The 14256-nt window shown below is 35.4% G+C and overlaps 1 protein-coding gene across 1 annotated transcript; it reads left to right on the top strand.

Annotated features, from left to right (window-relative positions):
* Positions 1–14049, top strand: LOC121371322 (phosphatidylinositol-glycan biosynthesis class F protein-like). The gene is made up of 5 exons (XM_041497126.1): positions 1–245; positions 2163–2254; positions 4355–4471; positions 11451–11559; positions 12513–14049. Exons 1-5 carry the CDS (start codon positions 222–224, stop codon positions 12627–12629), a joined length of 459 nt encoding a protein of 152 aa, XP_041353060.1. The 5' UTR covers positions 1–221; the 3' UTR covers positions 12630–14049.
* The last annotated feature ends 207 nt before the right edge of the window (positions 14050–14256 follow it).

Genomic DNA, 14256 nt, shown 5'->3' with positions numbered 1-14256 from the left:
TGGCGCCACCCATAAAATTGCATGCTGTGTCAAAACGAACAGCAAATTTCTTGATTTTGTTCAATATTTTGGTGGCATTAATTCATTGTTGTAGTATATTATTAACTTTGAACACATATTTGTTGCTAGATGTGATTAACAGGCCATTGCATGCCACAATATGGAATACATTGATAGTTGTTTGCTGTGTTTTCGCCAATTATTTTATAGTCGCTGCCAGCATGGACAACAAAGTCGGTGTAAAGGTAGTAACAATGCAGATGTAACAATAATAACAAGATATAATCTAAATACTAAAATACACTGAGGTTTGTTGATTAAATCTAATGTAAGATGTAATGCAAAAATGGGGAGCAGGTCAACTCGCTCCAAACCAACTGCCCACTAACAACTCACCCCACACTGTTTAGTCAACTCATATCATTACCGTTTTATAATTAAATATACCAATATTTTAAGCAATAATGTGCTCTAAATATTATTGAATATGCACACCAGTCGGAGTCCAAAAGCCTTGCCTGATCATTCCTTTAAGGATATATAAGTGACAAACTCACAAATGTTGTAAACATAGGCTTGACACAATGACAGTTCATTGGATCTCCCCAATGAAAAACTATTGTAAAGGGACATTCCTGACTTTGCTGCATTGTAAAATGTTTCCGACTAATAAAATATTTCTACGATTAAACTTGCATACAATATTAAATATATTTTCTTGTTTAGAATATCAGTGTTTGTATATTCAATGTGTTTCTGGTCGTCTTAATATTTGTAAGAAGCCCAAACTGGATTTTGTCTTCAAATAATTTCGTACGTACGAAAAAACTATATTTTAGGAAATAAGATGAAATTTAACCTAGTACAAATATTAGAATGATCAGAAACACGTTTAATATACAGTCACTAATATTTTATGCAGAAAAATATATTTGGTATGTAATTATAATCGTTAAAAAGTATCCGTTAGTCGATAACATCTTAAAAAGTGCAGCAAACTCAGGAATGTCTCTTTATTAAATGGTTGTAATAGCCAAGTTTGACTGTAATGTTAATAAAATAACACCAAAGTTGTAGAAGTCCAATTTAATTTTGTCACAATTATTTATGGACAGTAAAATTTGGGGTGAGTTGTCCAAACACTGGGGCAAGTTGGTTTTGGGGTGAGCTGACCAGCATTCGTAAGAATGTACCAATGTACTGGTGTGGCATGGATATCTCATCACTCACGTCTTGTAGTTTTGGACAAGGACTGAGATGCCATTTTGAATGAATAATAAAAAGTTAAAATATAGTTATTGCCAGTTAGAGGAAACAAAAAGAAATTTAAAAGAATTTATAATAAAAAACTGGACATTGTAGACTGTGCAGTGTATTTTGGCATACATGTCCAGAATTTGTTGTATCTCTACACTGGATGGACCACTGTAGTTCAGTTACCCATGATATTAATGATAATTTAGTGACAACCTACCACTGCAGTTTCCAACCAAAAAAGCTATAGGAGACTGTGCATGTAAATACTAAATTTTATATAGGCTTTGAATTTTGCAAAATAGAGGGCATGGTCATTTGGCTTAGACCGATGGAGATTTATTCATGGCATTACGGCCAGAAGTCTGTACAACAAGGCAAACGTCAACAAGTATATTACTAAAACACAACAGCATGTTTGAGTTTTAGTAATTCAAATGCAAAATAAGGCATGGCCAGTTTGGCCATGAAACTGTTTGATTTTTAATGCATTGGGGCATATGGCTAGAGCACTGGCAATTTTCCTCATGGCCACCGTTAAATTTGAGCCCTGTAATTATAATATAGACCATATCTTAGTTGTGTATATATATGAAATAAATGCATGAGAATTGGTTATGAGTAAAGAATAAATTGAAATTGAGATATATTTGTGTGTACACTCAAAAAACCAAATGATAGTACTTAATGCTTTTAGAGTATTAAAATGCTTAATTTGTATTTATAAATACATATCTGTTTAAGTTTTGAATCTCAGTGTTACATACAGTATCTTTATGTTTCTTTCACAGATAACCATGGTTGTGAAGGGCTTACTGCTTTTACTAGGATCTACTCTGTTCTACCATGCATATCTTGTTTATGAATAATGCATTGTTACATACAGTATCTTTATGTTTCTTTCACAGATAACCATGGTTGTGAAGGGCTTACTGCTGTTAATAGGATCTACTCTGTTCTTCCATGCATTAGCCATTCTGTATGGGGCTCCTCTTACAGAGTATGTACCTGCATGCATGAGTTCATAATTGAATGTATATAAATATGGTATTAAAAGTCTGCTTGACTACGGGAATACCTCAGATTACGTGTAGGATTTGTATGTAGTTCAGCAACCACCTTAATATATACTCTTCAAAAGAAGAAACGCAAAACCACATTGTCGTAACATTTGGAGAATTGATTTAATTATTGAATGGTGAGTCCGATAATTACCAAATGTTGCAGGATTGTTCACAATTCACTCTAGTCCATTGTGAGTAAGTGATAGGACACACCACCAAGGTCAAGGTCATCTGGAGTCAATACCGGGTGTGGCCTCCGCGTGTGTTGACAACTGCCTGGCACCGCCTGCCCATTGAAGCAACCAGAGTACGGATGACGTCCCGGGGGATGGTGGCCTGCAAGGCTGCTGCCAGCTCGGGCAGGGTCTGGGGCTGTGGTTGTCGCTGTCGGAGGCGTCGGTCCAACTCGTCCCATAGATGCTCAATTGGGTTCAAATCCGGTGATGTCGATGGCCAAGGAAGGACATTAATGTTGTTGTTCTGTAGGAAAGTCATTGTGAGACGTGTTGTGTGAGGCCTGGCGTTGTCATGTTGGAACACTGTGTTGGCGTTGGCCATAACTGGAACGATGTGTGGCCGGAGGATCTGGTCAATGTAGCCCTGTGCATTCAGGTTGCCCTGCACGTGGACCAGGTCAGTTCTGCCAGTGTGTGAGATGGCTGCCCACACCATGACACTACCCCCGCCGAATCTGTCCACTAACGCATAACGTTCACCACGACGCCTATACACGCGACATCTTCCATCATGACGTCGGAGCAGAAATCGGGACTCGTCACTGAACCACACCTGTCTCCATCGCAGTTGAGGCCATTGTCGATGAATCTGGCACCACTGCAGTCGGAGTCGACGGTGTTGTGGTGTTAAGATGACACCTCGAACTGGACGTCTGGCACGAATTCCTACCTCACGTAGGCGGTTCCGTACGGTCTGGTCGGATATCCTGCGCATACCTGGTATTGCTGCGGCTGTGGAGGTGGCAGTAGTCAATCGTTCCCGAAGGTGGCGTACCCGGATGTAGCGGTCCTGCCCGGGGGTAGTGACCCGTGGTCGACCGGATCTAGGGAGGTCACGTGTTGATCCATGTTGCTGGTAACGGTCCCACAGTCTGGAGATGGTGCTTGGGGACACATGGAATGCCCTGGCAACGGCCGTTCTGGATTCGCCTGCGTCTAGTCGGCCGATGGCATTGTTTCTCTGCGGTTCACTGAGACGTGGCATGTCCTGGATTGTCAACTGTCGGCCAGATACAGAGACCAGGCAAGCGAACACCCTGCACTTTTATACTGTTGGTGTTCATGTTGCACGTGCAGACAACGCACGTGCAGTGGTGACATGGTTTGCACGTGGCTGCGTTTTTGCGAATATTCACATTTTGGAACTTTATTGTACAGTAGCTGCGTTTTATCGAATGTAACCGTGGGAATGTGTTTGGGACATGCAATGACCTTATATTCACAAAGCATGAACCGGTAGGAAACATAAAATCGGAGTTATAACCCATTTGTACCCTTTTGCGTTTCTTTTTTTGAAGAGTATATATATATTAATTATTAAAATAACCTGTCATGATAGGTGAATTAATGCTTAGACATTAACAATTATCAATATATTTCGTGAGCATACAAAATTATTTATCCACTGGTGGGGAGTGGGTGGTGGGTAGTTAATGCCAACATATGCTTTTAAAATGAAAGAAAATGTGCATAAAATGTAACATTAAAATAAAGTTAAATCATATAGCTCAAAGAAGGTAACATTAAAATAAAGTTAAATCATATAGCTCCAAGTTAACAATCTTATTGTAAAGTTAACCATTAAAACAATTACATATGTCATATATTGGAGTATGTTCAATTATTGCATTGACTGGCTTTTTAGACCGATAGCTACCAGAAAACGTTTTTATTTCCATTATAATACATTGCACCATGGGATACTTTTAAAATCATTACTAGAGACCTATAAATTCAAGTTTTATTTCAGCATTTGTTGCTTACTTGCATTATATATATTTTTTTAATTTCTTTTTTCAGATCAGTTGCAGAAACATTTCATTTCTCTCTCATGTTGTCAGCAACATCCATTCTACCACCTTGTGTGTTCCTTGGTCTAAATTTAAATTCTTGGGTCAGAGTGTATGCACATAATAGGTGAGTATTGAAATTGAATTAACCGTGCAGTTCATCCCTGTGTCACTAAAATTTAGTAAAAAGTAATTAATAAACTATCATTGAAAGAAAGGAATGCTTGTTTGACAATGCCCCAGGATAAATTATAATCAGTGTCTATTTGAGTGTTATATTAACCCACTGTCCTACACCAGGCCTCGAAATTCGGTTTTAAAAGGGCAGGCTATAATAGCCTTTAAAAATCTAGGAAATGAAGGGCACCAAGGCTAACCTAAAAGGCACAAAGGCTACGTTCATACATTTTCAAAGGGCACTAAGGCAGTCTTTTTTAGGAAGTCAATTTAACCAGGAAAAAACCTTGATTTGTAATTCTGTTAAATTTGTCATTCATCAATAAATCAAAGTATTGTAGTGGTGTCATTAAACAAAACAGTATTTTAGATTTTTTGTGGTGTCCTTAAAGACAACTTTGGTGGAGAGAGATTATGACGTATCTGGTCTCCTTGAACAAACACTGCTGCTGTTCCATCTCATTACAGCAGGTAATGGATCAAAGTCCACTGGTTTCGGACCATCTGAGCAGATGGAGTATGACTGAAAGAAAATTATATTTGAATGGCTGGACAGTTATGTTAAAGTCTTAACATTAAAGAAATAAAATAAAATAATCTATAATAAAAGTAGATATGTTAATTTTATCTATTAGTTTTTGAAAGTGTCTCCAGAGAATAACTGTAGAATACAGGTACTAAGTTTCAGAATTAACCAATCAAGATTTCTATTTCAATTTTACAATCTCATTAATTTAAAAACAAAAAAACAAAAAACAAAAAACGTTTTTACAAGTTTAGACATCTTTATTATTTTGTGGAGACTACCAAGAGAATATGTGTATTACGTTTCAGAACAATACAATCAAAGCTTTAGGAAAAGGGATAAAATGTTCAGTGTTAAATTATTTGAAATACAAAAAATTAAATAACTAAATGTTCAAACCAAATCATTTAGGTTTTTAAAAATTTAATCTTTATATTATTTTTGTTCTAAATTCTATATTTAACAATAACAAAAAAATCCACCCTAATTTCAACTTTTTCTCCAACAAACATGATTGTAATAACAAGATTAAAGCCGCAAACCCTAGTTCCATCCAGCGAAAATAAATTATAATTTGGTTAATCTACAAACCTGTAACACACTTAGATCATGTTTTTATCAAATGTAGTGAAAAAGCAGGTTTTATATCGATAAATACCATGGGAATCCCCATGTCCCAATTGCTTGAAATAATTTTGAAAGTTAGTATTATGATGTCACCGGTAGATGTCGCTCGAAGCACAACAATGCCTACGTCATGACAAATTTCACAGACTTGGGGTGCATTTCTTTCACCTCTCCTGGACATGTTCCAACTGTTCTGTCCTGGTTGTATCCCCTCTCCAGATATCGTAAGACTTAGCAAAATTATTGGTTTTAAGGGTTTGTAACATTTTGTATTGAGACACTTACTTGTCTGAACTTTATTGTTGCTGAAAATGTTCACGAACTGTGAAGAAAAATCTCACAAATGAACAACAACAAATCGGATGTTGATTGCACGAACCAAATGACCCATTTAATTATAGAATAAAAAATGTGGAGGGAAATCCCATTCTGTCATGTGACCGTATCCACAAAAACGTAAACATTGTCGGAGGACACCATGGCCTATTTTCTTAAGTATGTTTTCAGCATTTATGGATTATTGTTAAATGGAGGTTGAGGGGTGTGTGTGTGGGGGGGGGGGGCAGCAGCGATGGTTTTTATACACCCCCACCCCACTTTTTGGCTCCTCCTTACGCCGTGCCCTGGACCCAATCACTGGCGTTGTTAGAGACTGGACCCAGACTAGACATGCCTGGACGTTGAATGGATATGAGCATAACTAATTTGTTTGAAATTGGAATCATTAACACGTGCTCTTATTAGGTACCACAGTAATTGGTGACACACGAGATTGCATGACAGTACGGTAACGTGTGTGGCGATTAAACGGCTTTTATTACAAACTGCTAAATACTGTACTACTAGTCTGTAGGCCTATAGAGGAAAATATATCGTATTATCGTAACTCCAGTTATCTCATACGTTGTAGGCTTATTTTCCAAAAACAACAACATGCGATCTCAACAAAACAATCGAGGATTTCTCGATACCATGCACAGACTACAAGTCATCGCGTTTTTTTCCGCATGCAAAGGTGAAGGTCATTTGAAGAAGACGTGGTCCAATTTTCGTTGTTGGCTACTGCTTAGGCCTAGTACCCAGAATTTGTTAATATACACGGGTGTAGCCTGTAGGAAGATACCAAAAAGTGGGGTGGGTGGGCACACAGACACACGTATAAAATTAATATATAAACCATCGATGCTGCTACAAAGTACCCGCTTCCTACGCCAGTGATGTATAGGCCTATCAACTGCTGAGCATGGGTTTAAATAAACGGAATATTCAAGAATAACCACAAACATTAAACAGTTCACATTTATTTCAGTGTTTCAGTTAATTGGGAATAAATTAATTTGGGTGATTTTAGCATAGGTCCGTTCAATAAGCTAATAAACATTAAAACTATAAGTCCGTCCCACAGGGAATGCCTTTTTTATTACTATGAAATTTACTACAAGTTATTAATTTCTAAGCCGATTGATTTGTAAATTGCACACAAAATTAGTATTGTTTTGTTATTTCCAATACACTTTTACTTTTCTTGTTACGTCAAAACTGAAATTAATAGCAAAAAACATTTTTTATAAATGATGGGACAGACTTTTTTTTTTATAATTTCAAAATTTGTCATGAAGAATATCGATAACGACAGCCCCAAGTTCAGCCAGCAAACGTTTGTCTAATGTTTGTGAACTATTTGATTGGTTCTCAACGTGGCCATTTGGTTTATTGTGAAGCGCATAAACCAGTCTAGCGGACGTTTTTCCGCTCGGTCTGGTTGAACGCAGCTGACATTTAAATATCTAATAATAATAATAATAATTTTTACCTGAAATATTGAAAACATTTTGGCAATTTTTGTCTTCTTTAGTCTTCTTTTTCTTCTAGGCATGGTTTAGCCTATTTTGAAAAACAAAAATTGCCCCGGGATTCTTTTTCGGCAATTTACGTTTTTTTTTCGTAAATGTATAACGTTGAAACTTTCGGCAATTTACGGTCTGGGTTTTTTCCGTAACGCTGTACCTTTCAACTGTAATTTATCATTTGTTACGTTCGATGTGCAATTATAATACATGACCAAGAAACTGTGTACAAACACTACCGAGGAACACTGAATTTGTGCATGTTTAATGTTTTAAAATAAAAGTTAGGGTTATACAAGTTTAACAAATACACAAACATACACAAAAGGGGCACCACGGCAGGTAATGAAAAGGGCACGGTTATTCATAGCCGTAAAGTAACTGGTATTTTTGAGGCATCACGGCAAAGGCACAAGGCAGTACGGCAAATTCCGTGGAGCCGTCGTGAATTTCGAAGCCTGCTACACAGACATCCCATATAGCTGAGGTATGTGATTGAACCATAATTAGATATAAGCACAAACATCAAATTGAAATGAAATTATATTAGTGAGTATTCATTTTTGGGCAGTAGACAACTTGAAAGTTGATCATACATGTAGTTTTGATGGTTTTGACATGTGTCTTTAATATTGTGCATATATAAATATTCACAGATAAGACAGAATAAGTGGCAGATAACAGTCAAATATCTGTAAATCCCATAATTGAAAGCATTTTGATTATCATACAGGTACATTGTTGAACAATTTGTTTAAACTGAATTGACAGATCAAAGCTAATGTGGGTCCTTTTGTGATATTAAAGATGTGGCATTTCAATGTAAATATATGTTATGCCATGTCCAAAATGGGTTAATTACACAAATTAATTATTTTTAAAATATAATATATATCAATCTAATTAAAATTAGCTCCACTATTACATGTGGATCTAAAGACAGCCAGTTGGAGCTCATGTCCACCAATCAAAACCTTACTTGCAGAAGCCTGCCAGTGATTTAAAAATAATTTGAAAACATTCCGAATTATCCTGAGGGTATACAACATGTTTCGTGTGAATTACGAATGCCTTAAAACATGTTTGATTTTATAAAATAAATAATTTGTAATGTAAAACTGAAGACTGATTTAGTTTTTATTTTATTTTATAAATAAATAAATAATTTTTAATGTAAAATTGAAGACTGATAACCCACCACGTACGTATTGGTATAGTTCACTGTACTGCGGCCACTAAAATAGACTTGCCCGATATTTTTAGAATTTGTATGCTCCCAAATAACGTTATAAAAGGCGAAGTGTGATTGGTCAATATTTAAATTATTATTTATTGACGAAATGTTACCTGGACATTGGGGACTACGCAGTGTTGTTAGTTTTAAATCACTGGCAGGATTCTGCAAGTAAGGTTTTGATTGGTGGACATGAGCTCCAACTGGCTGTCTTTAGATCCACATGTAATAGTGGAGCTAATTTTAATTAGATTGAATATATATATGGTTGAATACAGTGCATAAAGTTATTGCTTAAAAAAATAGGTATGTGTGAGTTAATGTATGAAAATTAAATAAACTATTGTCATTTTATCATTATGGCCGTAGCAGCGACAAATCTTAAAACATCTGTATTTGAAGTTCAGATTGTGAACATAATATATATTAAAATTTCAATTTAATGGAAGTATTTATTATCTACCCACCACTTACTAGTATAAAATATTTTTTAAATTTGACATTTCATCAGTAAAATATAGGAGTCAGAACTTTCCCCAAACATAATGATGGTGTCGATCCAAAAAAGTATTTTACATACTCAACTTGAAAAGCCAACAACTGAAACAAAATCAATAATCTCCATATAGTTTTATAAAGTTCAGACATACTTTTGATGAAAAGCATCATTTTACGCTGAAATTGCCCTCGCTTGCACAGGGCTAGCTCTGGGTGAGCAAAATAATTCGCCAAATTTCCATTAAACTTCAAAACTTACAGAAATTGTCAGTTATTTTCTAAAAAAAATTTCCATTATTACATGAAATTATTTCGCCAAACTAAAATAAATTTCGCCAACAGCTTTCAAAATTCGCAATTGGCGAATTTGGCGAGTGCCAGAGCTAGTCCTGCTTGCATGTATTGGGTCAACTCTCGTTCCAGCCAGTGCACCACAATTGGTTTATGAAAGACAGTGGTATGTGCTATAGTGTCTATGGGATGGTGCATATAAAAGATCATTGAAAACATGTAACAGGTTTCCTCTCAAAGACTGACAATTACCAAATGTTTGACATCCAATAGTTGATGTTTAATAAATCAGTTGGCTCTAGTGGTGTTATTAAACAAAACAAACTTTAACTTTGTATTGGTCAACAGTAAAACATCTTTCACACACACACACACCAGTCTTTGCCAGGAATGGTGAGTGTTCCCCTCCACACTCTCCTGTGAAGACCGTACACTATATTATCACATTGGATAATTTTAAAGGTCTACATTTATCAAAAACGTAATTCACTATTGTTTGGTATCTACATATACCTTTTACAATATATATGAAGTATCAATAAAATAGATTTAATTTTTTTTACTGGTTTTTAATATATTCGCAATAAAAAGTCGTGTTTTTCCCATCGCTTGCCAAAAAGCCTCTGGACTCCAAGAGTTAAGTCACATGATCCCGTGACGCGCTAACCGGCATAACATGAAAGCGTAATTCGCAGCCTTTCAGACATTTTACATGGAAGTGAAAATGTTATTCTATTGAATTGAATTGTATGTGTGGAATATTATTTTGAAGATATCTTTCAAATGTGAAACATGGTGAACCATTGTTCGGTGTATGGATGTACAAAAGCTGCAGTTAAAGGCAAAAGAAGTTTGCATATTTTTTCGAAAGACAAACCGACATTGTTTGCATGGAAGTGGTTCTTTAACCGAACTCGTGTATATTGGAAAGGACCGTCAAGATGGGATACGATTTGCAGTGATTTTTCATGTTCGGGCTGTACATAATGAAATCCCGAACATCGCCCAAAGACAAAAACAGATAGGCCTACCGAATGTTAATGCAATTTTTTCAAAAAAATATTTTTCCTACATTTATATTTTTAACGTATATAAATGCATCGTGTTGAGGTGTATCTTTGTGCCAAATTCTGAAATATGAACAATGTACACCTCTGCATTAACATTCGGGCTTTGTTTTTGTCTCCGGGCGATGTTCGGGCTCCGGGCTGCAAATAGGCTGACTGCATTTGGCTTGCTGGATCATCGTCGGTGTATTCCAGTTCAAACTAATAGGGAAGTACCCCTAACGGATTTTCTACTTCTAGAATAAATAGACAAATGCGACATGTCCGAAATGTCTAAACTAACGTCCGATAAGAATGAGCTATTTTCCGAAGAATCATTACATACTGTCGCCATGCTAACCTACTTTTTTCCCTGAGTGTTTTACAAAAAGTCACTTTATTAATAATTGGGGTGGTATTTTTGTTTTTATGTTTAATAATGTAATCTTCATATATTTTTTATATATACTGTGTATTATGGACCTTTAAATACTACCTACATGCACTGTAAGCATGGTTACATATTATATGGTGTTCTTTTTTGCTTAAAATCCAGGTTTTGTTACTTGGTCAGTCCTTTTTTATTAGATAACCTATGTTTAGATGTAATAATGATGTTCCAACATTAAACATACACTGAGGAAAAAGCCAGTTACGTCTTCCATTTGGTCTCTGATGTGACATAAAATGGACTTTGTTTGTCATCTTATTAAATTAATCTATATCACTTTGATTTCAAGCATCTACATACATTTTACTGTACTCTAGCTGGTTAAACATACACAGCCTACTTTGTTATCCATCTTACCCACTCTTATTCTTGTAAAACAATATTCCAACTGACTGATTTTGTTTTCCAGTGCGGAGCTGGGTCCTGAATTGGTAGTATATTCGACCACCATCTGTAGTATCATTGGAGCGTGGCTTGGAGCATTTCCAATACCACTGGATTGGGATCGGCCTTGGCAGGTAATCATTGAACGTAATAGTCTTAGAATGGATTTCTAATCATGTTTTAAAATAAATAGAAATGTGCATAATATATGTGATAAATTTTGTACCTATAGTAATAGTGTGTGTGTGTGTAACATTTTACACTAATTCTTCTTACATCTTATACTGCCTTCTTTTGTACTGTCACTCCAATCTCAAACACCCCAATTCATAATTGCGCAAATGATTTGTGTTTGTTCCGCCTTTGAGTGCGTTGTTAAATAAAACATATCCTATACTGCATTCATTAAAAGTCGTGAATATTTATTTCCCAATTCACAAGTTGTCTAAGAGCGAAATATCCCATGAACTCAACTTGTGAACTGGAGTAGGACTTTCTGTCTCAATCTTCGCAACTCGTAAAAATAAAATTGTAAACAAAATTCTGACCCCTGCTTATAAAACTTTTAGTCAAAACTCAAAGTCTTTAATAACATCTTGAGATGTTAGCATCACGGCAATGCATACAAATTGCATGTGTTTGATGGTATTTGAGACTATACTCAAAAGCTTGCTAGAATGTAGACTCCAATCTCACAGGACATCACACACATACAATTTGTATGGCATTGAATTTGTATGGCATTGTCATGTTGTTAAAATCTCACTCTAATAGTCTTGATTCTAGACTAAAAGAGTTTTATAAGTGCGGTGCCTGGTTCTAATAAAATTTGCAACACATTGCAGATCCCTATACTCATCTTTATCAGATAATTAGTCGCAAGCGGTCTTGGGGACTTTGGAAAATTAAAATGTATGAGAACATATCTGCATCTAGTCTGTGAAGATCTAGTTTCATATTTTCTAGAAACCAGGATTTTGGGTACTTCAGAAGATGTACTACAGTAGAGTTCACTACTTTTTAACAACCCAGCAACTAAGTTCATACTAGCACTATATAATTATGTTTTGGGTTTTTTCTTTTTCAGATTTGGCCAGTGTCATGCTTGCTCGGGACATTGTTTGCCTATGACTTTGGGATGATTTTATCAGCTATTCTTCTGTACTATAGATACCACGTGACACTTAAATCAAAGACATTCTGAAGCCAAAGACTAACCATAATGGTATTCATATATAATGTGTATCTCCTGGTGTTGTACCATCTAGAGTTCAGGGCCTTGGCAGTTCATGGTGGCAGGCTGTAGGTAGTACTAAACCAAATAGCATCCATGTGGGTCAGAGTTTGAAGTGCATCTACCTTTTGATAAAGCAGTTAATACCACAAGTCCTGACATTGGTGATAAATGTGACAGTGTTTGTTGTAAAACAATTAGTTTCATCTGAGCAAAAACTGTATGCAATTTTTATTATTCTAGTACCACTGTGTCAAGTAACCTTGTGCTTGTAAAAAAAGTAATCAAATTTTGTACGAAACCTGGGATTTTCTTGTTAATACTTTGAGAAAAGGGTTGTAGTATATGTACTTACGTTTGTGGGTCATTGTTTGGTTGATATACTGCATTAAATATAAATAAAAAAACTTTAATATGGTCACCTATGGGATTTTATTCTATTAAGAGTGCAGGGCCTTGGTAGTTCTTGGTAGCAGGCTGTAATCAAATCATTGTATACTCAACAACGAAAGTTTAGCTAATGTTAAAAAAATGGCATAACATTTATAAATTAACCTATTTTTATTAGTATTCACATCTGAAATGTTTACCATTTACAATCAACATAAACTCATCAACCTTTGCCTTAACACAACAGGAGGACCTGGTTTTTTTCCAAGTTTATTCAACCATGACAAATGTAGACGTCATAAAAAATATTTGCTAAACTTTCATTGAGTATTTTATCTTTAACTACGCAATGTGCAACATAAAATTGTGATCTAAAGATGAATCTAGTGAAATTTTATACTTTTTTCTGTTTATTTTTTTATAATTTTTATATAAACTGCATGTACAATAAATAAAATGTTATATCACTGAATCGGCAGTTTTAATTTTTAATACTGACAATCTCATTATCATAGTCCATACAGATTTAAAATTCAATTTAAGAACATTTCTGCAGATTTGTTTTGAAGCAGCTGTCATTGGTCATATACACATTGGTGAGTTGGTATATCATGTACTAGTTTGAGTGGGAGGTGGGGGTGGTTCAAGATGTGGAAATAACGGTGTATGTCCCAAATTACTGTCTGAAAGTCCATGTAAATGAAAAACGGAACCCTCTGGAAAATATGAAATGTTGACGGGCTTAGTTATTAGTAGCCCAAAGAGTTTGTTGTGAAATTTTAATCTGTAAATACTCTTTGATATAAATGCTTAGATTGGTCCAAATAATGCCAGGCGAAAAACACAATGTTCATAACTGCATGGATCTCAATTTGGCACAACGATCGGCAATGCTTGGAAAAGAAAGTGGATCGTTTTCAGACGATTTCTTTATGAATATAATGACTGTTTATTTTAGTTGTCAGTGTTGAATAGTTTGTATTAAAGGCATACTGTCACAGACCACTGACTTATTTAATGGTGTAACAAAGTATTACCAGAACAAATATAATTTGATTTGTCCCAAAATGTATTTTATTCATCCATCTTCATAACCACCATACTCCATTTATTAATGACATTTTGTAAAAATAATTTAATTATGGCAATAGTCCATAATTCAAAAACTAAAATTGCCGAAAGGGATGACATGGATTTCACTCCATCA

The sequence above is a fragment of the Gigantopelta aegis genome, chromosome 4, assembly GCF_016097555.1.
Source record: "Gigantopelta aegis isolate Gae_Host chromosome 4, Gae_host_genome, whole genome shotgun sequence".
Lineage (NCBI taxonomy): Eukaryota > Metazoa > Mollusca > Gastropoda > Neomphalida > Peltospiridae > Gigantopelta > Gigantopelta aegis.
Note: the sequence above shows the minus strand (reverse complement) of the source record. Positions and strands in the feature narration are given on the sequence as shown.

Coding starts and splice junctions, on each gene's coding strand:
- LOC121371322 (XM_041497126.1), top strand. CDS start 222: ATGGACAACAAAGTCGGTGTAAAG. Junction 246..2,162: donor ACAACAAAGTCGGTGTAAAG/GTAGTAACAATG, acceptor TTTCTTTCACAG/ATAACCATGGTTGTGAAGGG. Junction 2,255..4,354: donor TATGGGGCTCCTCTTACAGA/GTATGTACCTGC, acceptor TTCTTTTTTCAG/ATCAGTTGCAGAAACATTTC.